The sequence below is a fragment of the Triplophysa rosa genome, unplaced genomic scaffold (genome assembly GCF_024868665.1).
Source record: "Triplophysa rosa unplaced genomic scaffold, Trosa_1v2 scaffold22_ERROPOS151950, whole genome shotgun sequence".
NCBI classification, from domain to species: domain Eukaryota; kingdom Metazoa; phylum Chordata; class Actinopteri; order Cypriniformes; family Nemacheilidae; genus Triplophysa; species Triplophysa rosa.
The window spans coordinates 128,420-145,248 of NW_026634246.1; the positions used below are offsets into that span (position 1 = coordinate 128,420).

General features: G+C 39.3%; 1 protein-coding gene across 1 annotated transcript; it reads right to left on the reverse strand.

Moving 5' to 3' along the window:
- Nucleotides 1-31: 31 nt before the first annotated feature.
- Nucleotides 32-16,596, reverse strand: LOC130550069 (tuberin-like). Its single transcript, XM_057327413.1, has 16 exons — nt 16,544-16,596; nt 15,841-16,002; nt 15,219-15,374; nt 15,019-15,131; nt 14,682-14,936; nt 11,063-11,263; nt 9,206-9,348; nt 7,787-8,319; nt 5,578-5,656; nt 3,953-4,039; nt 3,679-3,865; nt 3,361-3,500; nt 2,968-3,046; nt 2,802-2,893; nt 1,161-1,259; nt 32-1,053 (listed from the first exon to the last, which is right to left on the reverse strand). The coding sequence occupies exons 1-16, from the start codon at nt 16,579-16,581 to the stop codon at nt 883-885; spliced, it is 2,535 nt and encodes an 844-aa protein (XP_057183396.1). The 5' UTR covers nt 16,582-16,596; the 3' UTR covers nt 32-882.
- Nucleotides 16,597-16,829: the final 233 nt, after the last annotated feature.

Below are 16,829 nucleotides of genomic sequence, written 5' to 3' on the forward strand. Positions count from 1 at the left end.
AATATGGAGATACAAGGTTTCAGAAGGACACTATTTTTTATAGTAAAAAAACACTTTTGAAATGACTAGAATCACTGTATTTAACATCACATGTAAGGATTCTGTCAATTTTAACCCACATTTATCCTTGATAAGAGTAAAACAAAAATTAACATTAGAAAATCAAGCAAAGAAACAAGGAAACTCCAAACATGTTTTTTTGGGTTCTGCGTTTTAGTGTTTTATTTGGTAGCAAAGCTCACGCATGCGCACACAAACCCTTCAACATAAAAATGTGTAACGGACAAGTGTGTTTCTGCAAACCTGTTTTGTTAGAAAGTCATTAGCATCAACATCATCGAACACACACCAAACAAACAAAAAACCAACGGAAATCAAAACATAAGCCTTTATGTCAGTCACAGTAACAGTTTCCTTGCTGATTTTTAACAGAACCCTGATTCATAAAGCTTTTCTTTCAGCAGACTACTAAAACTTTACTACGGGTGTGTGTTGGGCCCGTTTCAGTTTTTGTTGGCACTGTTTTGTGGATGGTTTAAAGCAGACCTTTAACTTTAACATAGTCAGAGAAAAAGAGCAAGTGTCAAAAACAATTAGACTGTGAATTTTCCCTCAGGCAAGATATGTTCGATGAACACAAGCATGTCAACCGTGTGTGCAAGTGTGCAGTTTGACTGTAATGCTAAAGATGGCTTTGCCATCCGAATCCACCGTCAAGAGAAATTCTGAATGAATCCCCTCCTGGTACAACACGAGGTGTTACAGAAAGATCCTAAAACAGTTTTTTTATTTTTCAAGTGATCATATTTTAATAACACCAGCGCTGAAGTGAAGTCCGCGGATGAAAGCAAAGCCTCTGTTAAAAACATCAAAGCTCTCCGTCTAAACAAAGTCCGTGAAGTCATCGACCGTGGACATCAGCCTCTTCCTCTGACCGGCGTCATGGTTTGTGGGCGGACCTGATGGCTGGTGGGCGGGTTTATTCTGCATGGGGGCGTGGCTCTGCGTGAGGGAGATTCCAGGAGTGGGACGGGACTGAATTTCCTCTTGAGCCTGTGGATGGAAAGAAAAAGGTGAGCAAAAAAAAAGAAGAACAGCCGTTAGCTTTCAGAGAAAAGGTCAAGATGTTCTCGAGGAGGATACGGTATATTCTTGTTTACCCGGGTTCGGAGTCTTTTGATGTGTCGTAGTCTCGCCAGCCATTTTGAAGCGTAGGCGTCAGATGGGTTCGCCCTGCACTGGTGCACCAACGACGCCATCTGTCCACAACAAGAATACACATGACAGTTGGCTGTTCTCATGAAAACGAATTCTCAGGAAAGTACAGATGAATAAATAAAACCCCTGTTCGGGATACACTGGTCTGAAGGTTTTCCTTCTAACGTTTTCTAAAGTTTCTAAGCAACAACAGGTTAATAATCCGGAATGACAGAATGCTTCATGACATTTTGTGTCACGCGGTGTTAATTGGAGACGGTGTCAGTAGTCTGAGGTGATTTGTAGGCTCTCAGAGGAAACTGTGGCGGTATGAGTCATTGCAAACTCTCCACTTATCACAGTGGGTGGGAAGAGTTGCGAGCTTCTTTCTTTAAAGAAAAAAAACTTTTTTATGCTAAACAGACTGTGAGAGTTGGAAAAAGTGTCTGTATGAGACACATGGTTTTCCTCACAATGTCGTTTGTTTTTAATCGGCGTGTCTGCCAAGTCAAGCATCACTTTTGCTAGAGGTTGACTGCGGATTTTTCCAATGCAGAAACAAAAGTGGGAAAACCAGGGTTATCACCGTACACTAAAACTGATCAAATATCGTCGCTGTTCTTTTTGGAAGCCAAAATTTGAAAAACACAATACTTGTTAAATGATTAAATACTGTGTTGCCAAAGTTGACAAGCACTTTTTAATACTTTTTATTGGTTAGATGTTTACAAAGCCCAGTGACAAACATAAAGGGTGATTTCTGACAAAAAAATTAAAATCACGAAAGGAGATTTAAGGTTTCAGAAGGACAGCAGCGAAATGTACTAAACTGTTCATTAAAATGAAATAAAATATAGGCCTAAATATTATTTTAAAATGTAAACTACATGAGAATTCGAAATGTTGCCTTAGCTGAAATAAGTTAAAGCGCTAAATTTGATCAATGAAAATACAAAAACAAAAAACAAATTAAAGTAAAATCAATTAAACCAAAAATGCATATCATTAAATTACTACTACTGAAAAATAATGTTTACTGTAATATAATATTTCATTACAATAATAAATAAAAACAAATAATAAATAAAAATATAAAATAAATACAAAATTTAAAAAAACGACAAAAGCACAACAAAATGGCTTAAAATGAAACTAACCATAAAAACTTAAAATGATAAAAAAAAGCTAATTGGAAATATTGATGAAACTACAAAAAGTAATAATATACTTAAAAATTATTTTATTATATATTAGTATATTATTATCCATTTTTTGAATAACTGCTTGTTTCAAATCCTAGATGTTAAGCTTACAAAACGTATCCTTGTGTTATAAATGACATCTCAAATACTGCCGTTTATTGAGGTGTACTGCTACAGGTACCTTTCTAAATGACAAGTGTCATGACTTTTGCCTAGTTGATGAAAAACGGGTCAAATTTTCCATTGACGTGAATTATCAAGCTCTTTAACCCCACTAAAAACCCCACTGACAGGCCGGCACTGCTAAAATCTAGTTCTCTCTAACGTCACCCGAGCATCATTTCCCCAAATCAAAGTAAGCAGATTTAAAAACCGAGACAGATGAAGTTTAAGTGAACTCACATTGGCATGCAGAGCCATTTGTCTCACGAGCAGAGGAAGATTCCGGTCAGACACGATCTTTGCCACGCTGGTGTCAACCAAACCCTCCAGATCTGAGAAACAACAGACAATGTTCCAAAACCACTACGAAAGCAAACATTTGCTCATTTTCTGAGTTGATATTCACCTTTGCGACACTGCAGCGTGACCAGGTTACTCTCATAGTCTAGAGGCTTTATCACAACTTCAACAAAGTTGAACTGACCCTAAATGAATAAAAAGAACATAAACGGTTACGCAACGTCACATTTAAAGGGACGGTACGCAAAAAACGTATCTTGCTCGTGACGTTTCAAACTTGTGCAACTTCTGTGAAACACAAATCTTGATTGGAATACAGAATGAAAGTGAACATTTACAACATTCGGCCCATCATCTTTACCGTTTCACAGCATTCACAACAAAAGTAATGCAGATTTGAAAACCCGCAAGGTCGAGCAAAGAACGGCTGGTTTGGAAGAATTGTCCCTTTGAAGGACACAACTGAATGAGAAATGAAAACTAATGTTCTTTCCCTCACCTTAATAGTGCCCAGTTTATATTCTTCGCCCGAGTCATTGTAAACCACGACGACAAAGTCGTTGCCGATGTGGCGTTTCTTATTGCAGCAGCCCTTGTCGCTCTCTCGGTTCGGCATGAGAGTGGCTATGTGGAAAATAGCTGCAGACCAATGAAAACACGAGCATTAGTCATTCACAGCACAATTCACCTCGATCATACGCAGACCACAAAGAACTTTTTACACGTCGATATCTGACCGAAATGTACAAAACTAATCTTAGAACAGAGTTGCTGTGTAAGAGATAAAGTGCAGTTCTTTAGAATGGGATGAGCTCACCCTGCATGATGTCATCGTGCCAGCAGTAGGTGAACTCGCCGTCGTCTCCGTACTGATCCAGTCCACCCAGGAAGATCTGGTCTGGATCACAGTCCTTCAGGTGGATGAGTTTGCCCAGGCCCGTGAGGAACTGCGCGTACCGGTTTGATCCGTACTCGTTGGACAGGATGCACACCTCATTATTTGCCTGATTATAAACCACTCTTATTAAGGAGAGATTCTACACGAATGCCTATTTCAGACAGCACACTGAAAAGAGTAAAGGCGACTTTACCTGACCAGCTCCCACAAACACCACACCGATTTTGTGCGTGTCATACGGAGGCATCTGATCCAAGACTTTAACAGCACGATCGATCAGCTGTGAACACAAATTAGGCTTACAAACAAATCAAATGGCAAAGGAAAAGGGATCGAGTGAGTTTTTTAGGGGAGAGGGATATATACAGCCGCGAAAAAATGAAGAGACCGTTCCAAATTTTCATTTCATTTCATCTCAAGATGTATCGTGGCCGTTTCAGTCCAGTGCAAGGTTATTTTAGTTTACTAAAATTAAAACTTTGAAAACGTCTCTGTTCATTGAAATCAAATCAAATATTGACCTACAAATTATGGGGGAAAACTTAACTAAAGGAAAAATTGAAATGTTGCATCAAAAATAAATTGAAATAAGTTTAAAGCACTAAAATTATAATAATAAACAAAAACTGAAATAAAACTAAAATAGAAATTATTTAGCATTATTATATAGCAACATAAAAAATAAACAAATAAATTATAAAATGACGAAAGCATATACCAAAATTGCTAAAACTTTAACTAAAATGAACATAAAAACTAAAGATCTAAAAATAAAAGCTAATTTAAAAAATAATAAAAAAACTAAATAAAACTAAAATGAAAACTATAATAACTCTGGTCCAGTGTCTGTTGAATTTCATAAAGTCATCCAACAGCAACGTGAAAACTGTGATAAAAATCCAGGTTTTCATATAAAAAAAAAGATTTTTGAACTTTTCCTAAATACATGTAGAAATAAGACTGTTGTATTGCTTGAACGTGAATATGAACTTGTTTTCTTTGTAGTATTAGACGTCTGAAAAAATACAGAGCATCTTTTCTGTTATTTTCAACTGTTTCTCTGGTTTTCATTTTCTGCAAATAAATACAAATAGAAACAATGTTTTTATTAGAAATTTGGGAGAATATTTGTTAGTAGTTCACAATGAAAAAAAATTACCATTTTACCTAAACGCATACCAATAAATAGTTCACTTTAAAATCAGAAAAACGGTCTCTGAAATGGTCTCTTGATTTTTTCTGCGGCTGTCGATATACTGTATATTATCTTTTTGTCTTCTTAAAAAAATTGGCAAATTTTTCCACCAAATTCTCTTTAGTGAAATGAAACAAGAAATTTATATTTAATTATAAAAATACAAAATAAATAAATAAATGAAAAAATAAAAAACCACCAAAGACATTTAAACTATAGAACATTTTATGTAAATGGCATTTCTTACTTTTTTTAAATTAGGCATATTTTTACCTTAAATTTTCAGGATCAAAATATGAATTCTCATTTCAAAAATAAATAAAGTACTATATTAAAGAAATTATAGCCATGTAGAATATACAGGGTGAAATCTGTAATTGTATTCCTTTTTAAATCTAATTATGAAAATGTGAAAATTAAAAATTAAGCAAAATACACATAAAAATAAATAGAAAAATATAAGAAAAATCGTAATGGTTGCAAAAATGAGCATACATTTATGCCAATTTAAATTTACAAATGCAAAATAAATTTCCCTTGAATTTGGGGTACAAAAACGGACTCGGCAGGTGTTAAAGATATTCACCCCATTAAAAACCCATCACAGAGAGTGGTCACCACACCTGAGATTTGGGCAGCAGGAGGGGCTTGTTGGCCTCATTTCCAAAGAACGGTGAGTGATAGAGCTGCAGGAAGACAAAGCTGCAGACAGGAAGTGAAGGCGTACAGGTTAGCTCACTGTATAACACTCATCTTCTAAACCTTCTCGACAAGACATGCACACCACATTTATCACCTTCACCATTCAGGCCGCAGCACCCGCATAGCTTTCATCATCCTACACCACTTACATTACATCACAGCAAAAATGAGAGAGTTAAAGGTGAAGGAGTTTGCAGTGGAAACTCCATCAAAGTGCTGTGGTGAGAGGAGGTGAATGTCCAGCTATTCTCTAGAGATCACATTAAACCATTTTCTGTACAAATGAATCATCTTTTCTTGCTAAGAATAGATAGGAAACTTGATCTACGATAGCAGGACTTAATATATCTTAACGCTCTTAATATAGGGCTTTGGAGGGCACAGATTTACTATTATAGATGACGGGCACAATAAAAGTCACTGTGCAACATTGTGTGTTCGTGTTATATTTGTAAAATTAATAAAAAAGCATGCGTGTTTGAAAAACTGGCTTGTATTATGCTGCCTTCACATGCTAATATTACGCTCAAACTATGTAATTTTTCGGCTCGTATCCAATTTTCTAGTTAGAAGTTGAACACGAACGGCCTCTCAAGTCATAATTACAACTGGGAAACTTGGAGATAATTTTGATACCCAAGTTTCCAAGTTAATTGCTGTAGTGACTGGTATTTTGTAGATTGGAATTTCATGTATTTGAAATTCCAGAATCATAAGTAATGTAACAACAACTTCTTAAAGTGGGAAACCATCTAATAGCATGTGAAGGCAGCATTAGTTCAAATAAAAAAAAATTTGAAAGCAAAAAACTGGCTGGTAGGTAAAACTGTGCTACTTCCACATAATTTTCCTGTTTGTATACAATTTTCTTGTAAAAAATTGGACATGAAGTCGTATTACAACTGCAAAACTTGGAAATAATGTTGATACCCGAGTTTCCAAAAAATGTCATAAATTTCAAACATAGTACCTATAGTACATAGTGAACATAGTACCGATGATTTAGTTATTTTTTCCGCAATAGAAACATTGTCGTCGTTTTAATCTTGCATATTTACATATATTAAAACAATTTGATTTAGATTTGTTATTTGATATAAATTTTGTTATACACGTAAATGACATGTATTTGAATTTTCAGCAAGCTACGACAAACTCGTAACGACGACTTAAAATGCTATTAGATATTTTCTACTTCCCACTTTAAGGATGCATTAGTTCAAATCACACTACAAGCAACTTCTCAGGCTCATTTCTCCCGACATCAGACCTGACACGACACGTCCTAACGCTTTACATCTGAATGTAAACAAATGTGAACGGTACGTGAATTCTGAAATTGGTTCGAAAGGTACGGCGGAGAAGAAGGTTACTCAAACAATATAGCACACAATTCAAGATGCTTTTTAGAGTTTACTTTCAGGGTCGTATTTGAACTCAAAACTGAACGTTCTGATCTTCATTGAATTTCACAAGAGAAGCTTCCTCTATGCCTTCTTTCTTTCTTTCTTCCAGCATCCTGATGTGTTTTTTTCAAGTTCCGAGGATCGGCAAGACCCTTCGGATTTTATTAGGAGATATTGGTGGCTTTATCCAAACAGACAGAGCTAATGTTGGAACATTCTACAATTCAATGCGTCTGTTGTCTCCTCCGAGAACAAAGATGACAGGCATTACTGAATCACACGTAACAAGGCAGATACCGGAGCAATTTCTCGTGATGGACGAGGCTTCTTAATTCAATGAGTTTCCGTCTATAAATAGTACACAAGCCTTACAAACTCACGATCCCGCTGGTGCGTTTGTGGAAACCGCGCAGAGATGAATGGAGGTCATTTAGCGGTAATTCTAATTCAATGCAACAATTTGAAACAGTTCGACTCGAAACTGCCCTGCTTCGGCAAATACGCGAACCGACGGCGGGATGATTTAACATGTACAGCGGACAGATGATGACAGTAATAGAGAAAAACTGAGTCCTCCTGCCCTATCCTTATTCTGAGTAATGCTTTGCTTTGAAAAAAGACCGCTTGCTCTGGTTCGCAGAAATGACGGTTGTTTTATGGTTTGAAGGGTGGATAAATCCACAAGCATTCATTATTGCACATGTTTTAGGCGGGGACGTCTTACCTTGGACTGAGTCCCGAGCTCTTCTCGGCATTGGTTGGACCTCCGCGATTGTGGTACGAGTCTCTGTCCGACTTTCTCTCCCTGCGGGATGACGGCGCGGAGACAGAAATGGTGTGTCCGCGGGGTCTGTGTCCGGTGGGAGACACCGTTCCCGGCTGGGACGTGGGAAACTCTAGTTTCATTCTGGACATGGATGAAGACGAGATGGACACGCTGGTGCTGGATCCGACACTCTCTCCGTGCCAAACGGCTTCTCCTGGGACATCTCTTTCAGCAGGAGCTTGGGCCTTGGTGCAGAGAGCATCTCCGACCGCGGCGCTCGGGACCGTGTCTTTGGTGAAGGCTTCGGGCAGCGTCTGGAGCTCTGGTGAGGAGCTGGATTTATTGAGGGTTGTGGTATGAGAGAAGGTGAGGTCGGTGTCTTGGGCTCCAGGGGTGGAGAGGGTCAAAGGCGGTTGATCGATGGGGATACCGCCCTCGCTCACTTCCTCAAGGGTGGACTTCTCATCGTCCTGACTGGATGTTGAAGAGGACTTGAGGAGAGAAAAGACAGATGAAACTGGGATAAACAGACGCAAAAAACGTTGAAGTTCAGTTTTTGGATGCTGCTACTGGCCAATGCTAAAATTCAAGTCATTTATGAATAAATGAACGGTTTTCTGCTCTTAGTTGATCTTTGGGAAATGTGCAAATTCAAAGTGTTAAAATTTTAGTAGTTTACACAGAGACAATAATGGCATTGAACGTTGAAAACTATCTTTTGAAAATGTGCTATTTTTTAAAAAACAATACCGGTATTGTCTCTTTACAAACTACATTCAACATATTTCGACACAAGTCACCACGTTAGCGTTTCTTTACAAAGTAACATCGCCATCTACTGACCTGGCATGCATAATACAGCATTTTATGTAATTTCGCAGATTCATATGAATGTGGATTGTTTCGACGTTGTCTTCGCTAAGCAAAACCTTTATTTTTAGTTGTCGTGTAAACATACATTAAAAAGATGTCTTTTGAGCGTATTTTCGATTGCTACCACCTAGATAGTAAAAGGTAATTTTGTGGATGTTACAATCCTTTTAAGCTTATTATGCGAAGACAACTCTAAATATGCCACTCAATGACTGATTTTCCTAAAACGTACTGTTCACGCACTGCCGGAATTTTTGTTTAACCACCAGGTGGCGTCAGTGTCCTGGGAGCATCGATTCAAGGTAGTAGAAGAAAACCTGACCCCTGTAGGCCCGGAGAAGTATTGCAATATGTCGCAATGCGCATACGAGTCGAAACCAGTATACTTTGCAAGGATGTGTATTCGGTTGTACGTGTACGCTTGCGCACACGTAAACAAAAAGAAGTATGCCACAGTTTAAGTTCACATCTCACTTGAAGCTGTTATTTTGGGTGTTCACTCACCCGGCTGAGCCTGCTGGCAGACGTCTTTTCAGTACCGATGAAGATCGGGTCAGACGGCATGGCCTCAAACTCCTCCACCTCTTGAGAGTTTGACGCCGAGATCGTCGCTTTGCTCCGCCCTCCTTCTTCCAAAACCTCAGAGTCTGTTGGACATGACATATGAACGTTAAACAAGATGCCGTCACGACAAACTGTATCAGTACAGAGGAATTAGTCTAAACACTCTCCTAATCATCTTCTAATACATGCACAGGCATCCGAAGATCAAAACTACAGGACGCTTTGATCACAAACACACACAAGCTGATCGTGTTTCATTTGACAATGAAAGGCTTTAAAACATGCAGCTTTTAAAAGACCAACACGAAATCGAAATGTTAGCTTTAAGACCTTTAATATGTTAGTGTATCATCGAGGTTGATAAAATTCACACATTCATATTTTACTTTCACTTTCAGCACATACATCTCAATATTCAAGTATTTGAGCTTTTTTAAATGAGAGTTAAAATGTCAAACAGCTTAAATCTATTAATTTACCTAAAGGAATAACAATGAAATTGTGTCAGATGTGAGGGGATATATTAGCATTTTACAATGGAAAGATGCATCACATATTTTTTTATGTATATTATATATGCCTTTCACGTCAAACTCAACAAAAAGCAAAGCAACACCAAATCAAAGCGTAACGAATCAGAAATCACATCGCATTCGTATAGTGATTGGTCGACCATATTCTCGATTAGTTGGTCTGTCGGGTGTTAATACAAACAGGAAGCTAAAGAACCACTCTACAATGGCACAAAGCGTGTGTGTATGCGCTCAAGGACACATACACACATGGGTAATATATCTACCTGCCCAGGAAATACTCCTGTGTAACCTGCCAGGCGTATCGGAGGGGCAGGGTGAGCAAAGAGCGCCCACTGTGGTAAAACACCCGGCACACAAAAACCAACACATGGCAACCCATCAGAATGGACCGAGGAGACAATGCACAAAGGGTAATGATACGAAAGTCAAAATAAAATAGAACAATTCGAAGATGAAAGGTTGAAAGAAAATGTCGAACAGAAAAACAGCAGTCCCAATGTGTGATGCCACTTCCACCACAAAATCGAAAAAAGCAATGCTTGTGTACTGTTCACTGCATTCCATGCACTACAAGCTGCCTAATGTTTTTGAAAAAATACACAGTAAAAAAAACTTCAAAAACTGTAATATTCCGGCATCTGTAAAATAACGTAACATAACATTTACGTAAAATAAAATGTACGTCTTCATGTTATTTTACACCCAGCATGTAAATTTGCAGTCTGTTTCTGACATTTCGAAAATACGTGAAAATTCTGTAAAAAAAACTGTAAAATTACGTAAGTTACAGTTTTTTACTGTACATTGTAGTATGCAAAAGGCAATTGTAAACACTAAACGTGAGGATTGTTGACCAAACATGTCACATGACTAAACACCTTGGCAAAATGTTGCACCCTTGTGAAAATACATGAAAATTCTGTCAAAAAAACTGTAAAATTACGTAAGTTACAGTTTTTTACTGTACAGTGTAGTATGTGCAAAACGCAATTGTAAACACTAAACGTGAGGATTGTTGACCAAACATGTCACATGACTAAACACCTTGGCAAAATGTTGCACCCTTGTTTGTTGCTTTGGATACGTGTCTACTTAATAAATACATGTAAAATAAATATGATTATTGCACTACAGAAGTAGCGTACTTCAGTATTGAGTATTGTGTGTTTAAGTGACTGTGATAGTCTGTCTCTCCTCACAGATACAGGCGTAGGTTAGACAAGTGAGCAGATATACAGATGGACATGATGGCACGTTTCACCTGTATTGGAGCGCTGAATGAGGCAGGGTTTGCTCTGGGGTGGGGGTACTTCAACGGGGGTAACGGGGGCATCGGCCTGGGGTTCCTTCACCCCATCCATGGCCATCAGCACGCTGGACAGCTCCTGCAGGGGAAGGTTACCCAACTCGGAGGAGAAGGGGCTCGGGGGATTCTCCAAACACATCAGCCAGCTGGTGTTACCTGAGGATAGATGAACACGCGCACACAGGTTTATAAACACTCGCTTCAGTGAATACAGAAAATGGCATTTTGATTTAAATCTCAGTTTGCGAACAGTTGTTTGTTAATAATAATATGCAAAATCAGCAAAATATTTCTAACAAAAATAAAAATATGTGACCCTGATGTGATACTGTTTTCTACATAAAATATTCGATATAATGTGCAGAATACGTAAAGTAAAAATATTGATCTCTTTCATAATGACTAATGGCGTGTATACAACAAAAGCTAATTGAAATATTTGCGTGCGTAAATTACTGTAGATACAAAGTCAATGCAAAGATGCGAATAGACACGGATTCATGCCAGGCAATGCAAATGACGCGATGTGGACTACACGAATACATCATGACTATCACACATTCGCAGAAATCGCATCTTCCGCAAAAGTTAAAAAACGTCAACTCAATTTGTGCGAAGAGCTTTTTGACACGTACAATTTGACATGTCCAGATGCGTAGACACTTCCCGTCATGTTGTTCTTATTTGTGAGAGTGACGCGAAAATCAAGTAATTCCTCTAATAATATAGACCGTATCATCGGACATGCGCGCCGGGATTGCAGTTAACTTCCGGTCTGTGTTTGGCTAGTGTCTAATAATATAACTACAGTATTTATATTTTATTAAATTTATGTTAATATTAATTTGAATTATTACTTTATTGTATAATGATTATATTACATAAACGATTTGTTGAATTTTGTTGCAAGTTCATTTTATTAAATAAACAATTTGTTGAATGGGTCCTGTAGTTTAGTTGCATTTAAAGAAACGGTATGGTACATTGACATCTAGCGGTTGAGCTTGGTATCGCAGTCTAAATTCAAAAATATTGGAGAGACAAGTTTAACCAAGTGACGGTTCTTCTCGGTTTCTTTTGCTTTATCAGAAATCATCTACAGGCACTCTATTATTTGTGAATGTGTACCGGAACTGCAGCCCACGAATGCGCACATGCGCAGTAATGTTTATTTATGTTGTCACTTTGAAACCGTCTATAGAGCGAGGAAGACGATGCTTCGCTTTTGGTGTAAACGCCAAAAGGCCATGTGAAATAAAATCATTAATTTCAGTATTATAAATAAAAAACTTTGTACCGCGAATTCCATTATATAATCACACGAACTGACGTCATTTTTGGCTATGCTTCTGATCTCATATTTAGAAAACTGTTTCATGTTGAATACACTGCGTTCCAAATTATTATGCAAATGATATCTTTCTCTGGTTTTCCTAATTTGTCGATGCAAATGACAGTCAGTATAATTTTCAAGTAATCAACAGTTAGGGTACATTTGGAATTTTATTGAACAAACCTCCCACTGACAACAGTATTTATTTAAAAAATGAAAAACTCAAAATGCACTGTTCCAAATTATTATGCACAACAGAGTTTGAAAACATTTCATAGGTTGTAAAAAACTGAAAATGGTCATTTGTTGAATTTGCAGCATTAGGAGGTCATATTTACTGAAATCAAAAGCTATTTCAATCAAAAACATCCTAACAGGGCAAGTTACATGTTAACATAGGACCCCTTCTTTGATATCACCTTCACAATTCTTGCATCCATTGAACTTGTGAGTTTTTGGATAGTTTCTGATTGAATTTCTTTGCAGGATGTCAGAATAGCCTCCCAGAGCTGCTGTTTTGATGCTAACTGCCTCCCACCATCATAGATCTTTCGCTTGAGGATGCTCCAAAGGTTCTCAATAGGGTTGAGGTCAGGGGAGGATGGTGGCCACACCATGAGTTTCTCTCCTTTTATGCCCATAGCAGCCAATGACACAGAGGTATTCTTTGCAGCATGAGATGGTGCATTGTCATGCATGAAGATGATTTTGCTACGGAAGGCATGGTTCTTCTTTTTGTACCATGGAAGAAAGTGCTCAGTCAGAAACTCTACATACCTTGCAGAGTTCATTTTCACACCTTCAGGGACCCTAAAGGGGCCCACCAGCTGTCTCCCCATGATTCCAGCCCAAAACATGACTCCGCCACCTCCTTGCTGACGTCGCAGCCTTGTTGGGACATGGTGGCCATCCACCAACCATCCACTACTCCATCCATCTGGACCATCCAGGGTTGCACGGCACTCATCAGTAAACAAGACTGTTTGAAAATTAGTCTTCATGTATGTGTGGGCCCACTGCAACCGTTTCTGCTTGTGAGCATTGGTTAGGGGTGGCCGAATAGTAGGTTTATGCACAACTGCAAGCATCTGGAGGATCCTACACCTTGAGGTTTTCGGGACTCCCGAGGCACCAGCAGCTTCAAATACCTGTTTGCTGCTTTGCAATGGCATTTTTGCAGCTGCTCTCTTAATCCGATGAATTTGTCTGGAAGAAACCTTCCTCATTCTGCCTTTATCTGCACGAACCCTTCTGTGCTCTGAATCAGCCACAAATCTCTTCACAGTACGATGATCTCGCTTAAGTTTTCGTGAAATATCTAATGTTTTCATACCTTGTCCAAGACATTGCACTATTTGACGCTTTTCGGCAGCAGACAGATCCTTTTTCTTTCCCATATTGCTTGAAACCTGTGGCCTGCTTAATAATGTGGAACGTCCTTCTTAAGTAGTTTTCCTTTAATTGGGCTCACCTGGCAAACTACTTATCACAGGTGTCTGAGATTGATTTCAGTGATCCAAAGAGCACTGAGACACAATACCATCCATAAGTTTAATTGAACAATATAAAATTAAATGTTTACGACACTTAAATCCAATTTGCATAATAATTTGGAACGCAGTGTAATAGTGAATTATTTTATTTACACTCTTGTTATTTTAGATTTTCATACACAGTTTCTCAAGTAATGTACAATTATCTCAATTTCATATACTTAAGCTAAATCAATACAGACCAATACAGGGTCTGACATAACCGAGCAATGCATCACCATGATGAACCAACAAAGAGCCAAAAAACATGCAGATGAGAACACAGAGGAAGCTCCGAATGGACCTCTGAAATTGCCTGAAATATGATTTCGAAAAACATCCAAGGACACGTCGCAATTAATGTGAGAAATGCAGTGAAATGCTCCCGAGCGGTTCTTCATTTAGAGCCAGATGGAGAAAAACACGACTACATGAAAAGCGGAGGAAAATGAGGCCTACGGGCACGGCAGGTGTGAGTCAAACTATTATGAAATGTCCGAAATGGCAGCGCAGACCCTGCGAATGCCCTTGGAAGAAAGTTAATACGATTTCATTTCTGTGCCACGCAGTAATGTGTCATAATCGAGCGTGTGTGGGTGATAATTATGGCCGGAGCGGAGGTCACAGAGGTACAGCGTTGATGCGGGGCTACATTTGGGCATTTTATTGTAAAAGGTCACGCAAAAATATACATTCTACACACGAATACCTGAGGGTCTGCGGATGAAGATCTCGGCCCAACCCTGCGTCAACATGGGCACAAACTCTGCCAAGCTGGACTTGTCTTTGAGAGGAGGGGAGGAATGAGAGGTGGAGGGCAGAGGGTGGTCTTCTCCTCCCCTCTGGGACCCCAGGACCTCCAGCGGGGGGCCAGGCAGAGGCAACGGGCCGCTGTACTCTACTTCAGGAGACGCCACCAGTGGACTGAGACTCTGAGCTGGGCCGGCCCGTAGAGCGTGACCTCCTAGAGGAAGAAAACAACAGATTGAACAAGGTATGTATGCTGTTGAATATGGTTTTGAAGCATGGGTTTGTTGTTGTCATGCCTGATATGGAGCGGACTCGGGTTCGAGTGGTTGTGTTGATCTGCTGGCCGGACTGGGACTCCAGTTTAGCGGGAGCTTCTTTGGTCTGGCGGGTGTGCAGGGACGGGTCTGACCTGCAGGGGGCAACAGCATTTATTGTTGCGTTTGCTATTTATTGTATTGTTTGCTAACAGCATAAGCAAGGCTGTTTTTGTTGTAACCTGGTCATTTCTCCTCCTACGGGTCGCTCCGTCATGTCCAAACCCAGCAGGGCTTGCGTTCGAGACCCGCCGCTGGTTGTTATGGTGACCAATTTATTCCCAACCAGCCACGTCATACTGGGTCCACCGGATAACAGAAACTCTGCGATGGGAGACCTGAGAGAGAGAGGTATGCCATTACTTATCTATTTCTTATTTCCTGTAAAAACACATTTATATCGGATAAGATTTTCTCTCTTGTACTGCTCTCACTATAAAGATGCAACACTTTCCAAAACAACCAGCTCAACCAAACAAGAACTTTCGTTGAAAAATCTTATTTATTTGTATATTTAAGTCATGCTCAAAATGACACAAATCAGTTTCTTTCTTTCTTCCGCAGAATGCAAAAGAAGATATATTGAAGAATGTTGTTATCTGGCCCCCATTCACTTGCATTGGTTTCGTTTGCATACAATAGAAGTGAACGGGGGCCAGTGCTTCTTCAAAATATCTTCTTTTGTGTTCTGTGGAAGAAAGAAAGTCACAAAGGTTTGAAATGACAAGAGGGTGAGTAAATGACTATCACTTTAACTTCCTAGAAAAGTAATGAATAATATATTTATTTTCTACCCAGCCGGACCTCTTGGGCAAGGCGGAGAAGTTCGAGAAGACGTATCGCGCCATCATGTCCAGGCAGGTCTCCGTCAGCTCCAGATGAACGGTCTTCAACGCGTCGTCCGCTTGCATCACCGCATTCTCATCAGCTGAGCCCAGGCTACAGGTGGTACTGGACGTCTGCATCCTGGAGGGGTCACACACAAGCATCGGGGTTAAAGGTCAATCGTACGTCACCTGGCCATCACCCCAAACACAGAAATCGGATTCACAAGCAGCTCCGCTCATTGTATTTGCTTTGATTAGGACTCCGACGATGTGTCCTTATCAGGTGACAAACAAAGCCGTCTTTGATGAAAACCGCAGGCAATCAGGTGAAATCATGTTTCATACACCGTTACCGGATTTCACCAGCGCCGCAACGAAAGCAAAAGGCAGGTCGCTCGAGCCCGTCACAATGGGTTAGAAATAAAACAGTGAGGAGAGAGAGGCAATTTGTCGCTTTGTTGAGTCACGGCTGATCAGGACACAACTTCGGGTCGCTGGTAAATAACTCAATTCAATTCCACCAAAAACACACTGACATGCAGTTAAAAACACACTTTTAATACATGAATGAGTTCAGCGCAACAGTATTTGTATCAGAATGTTGAATACCACAGAAAAACTGATTAGAAGCATCCCTCAGTTTTCTAACAAACAGTGTTGCGTATGGTTTAAGTTCATACTTTTGTATGTTGTACAAAAAGGACAAGCAACATTTCATGTTAAGGCATTGTTGTACCCAAGACTTCGAGATGAGTCTAAAATTGTTTTCTGCAATATATTGCACTCAAACTTTTCTTTGTTTTTATGTTGTCTCTGCTTCTCTAAAACAGTGACACAACTGGGACCTGGTAAAGATCTATGGAATGAAGCACATGAACCTCTAGCAGAGAGAGCGAGAGCGAGAGAGAGAGCGAGAGACAGAGAGAGAGAGAGAGAGAGAGAGAGAGAGAGAGAGAGAGAGAGAGA

Coding starts and splice junctions, on each gene's coding strand:
- LOC130550069 (XM_057327413.1), bottom strand. CDS start 16,581: ATGAAATGTTGCTTGTCCTTTTTGTACAACATACAAAA. Junction 14,937..15,018: donor CCGAGTCCGCTCCATATCAG/GCATGACAACAA, acceptor TTCTTCCTCTAG/GAGGTCACGCTCTACGGGCC. Junction 3,866..3,952: donor TGTTTGTGGGAGCTGGTCAG/GTAAAGTCGCCT, acceptor GTTTATAATCAG/GCAAATAATGAGGTGTGCAT.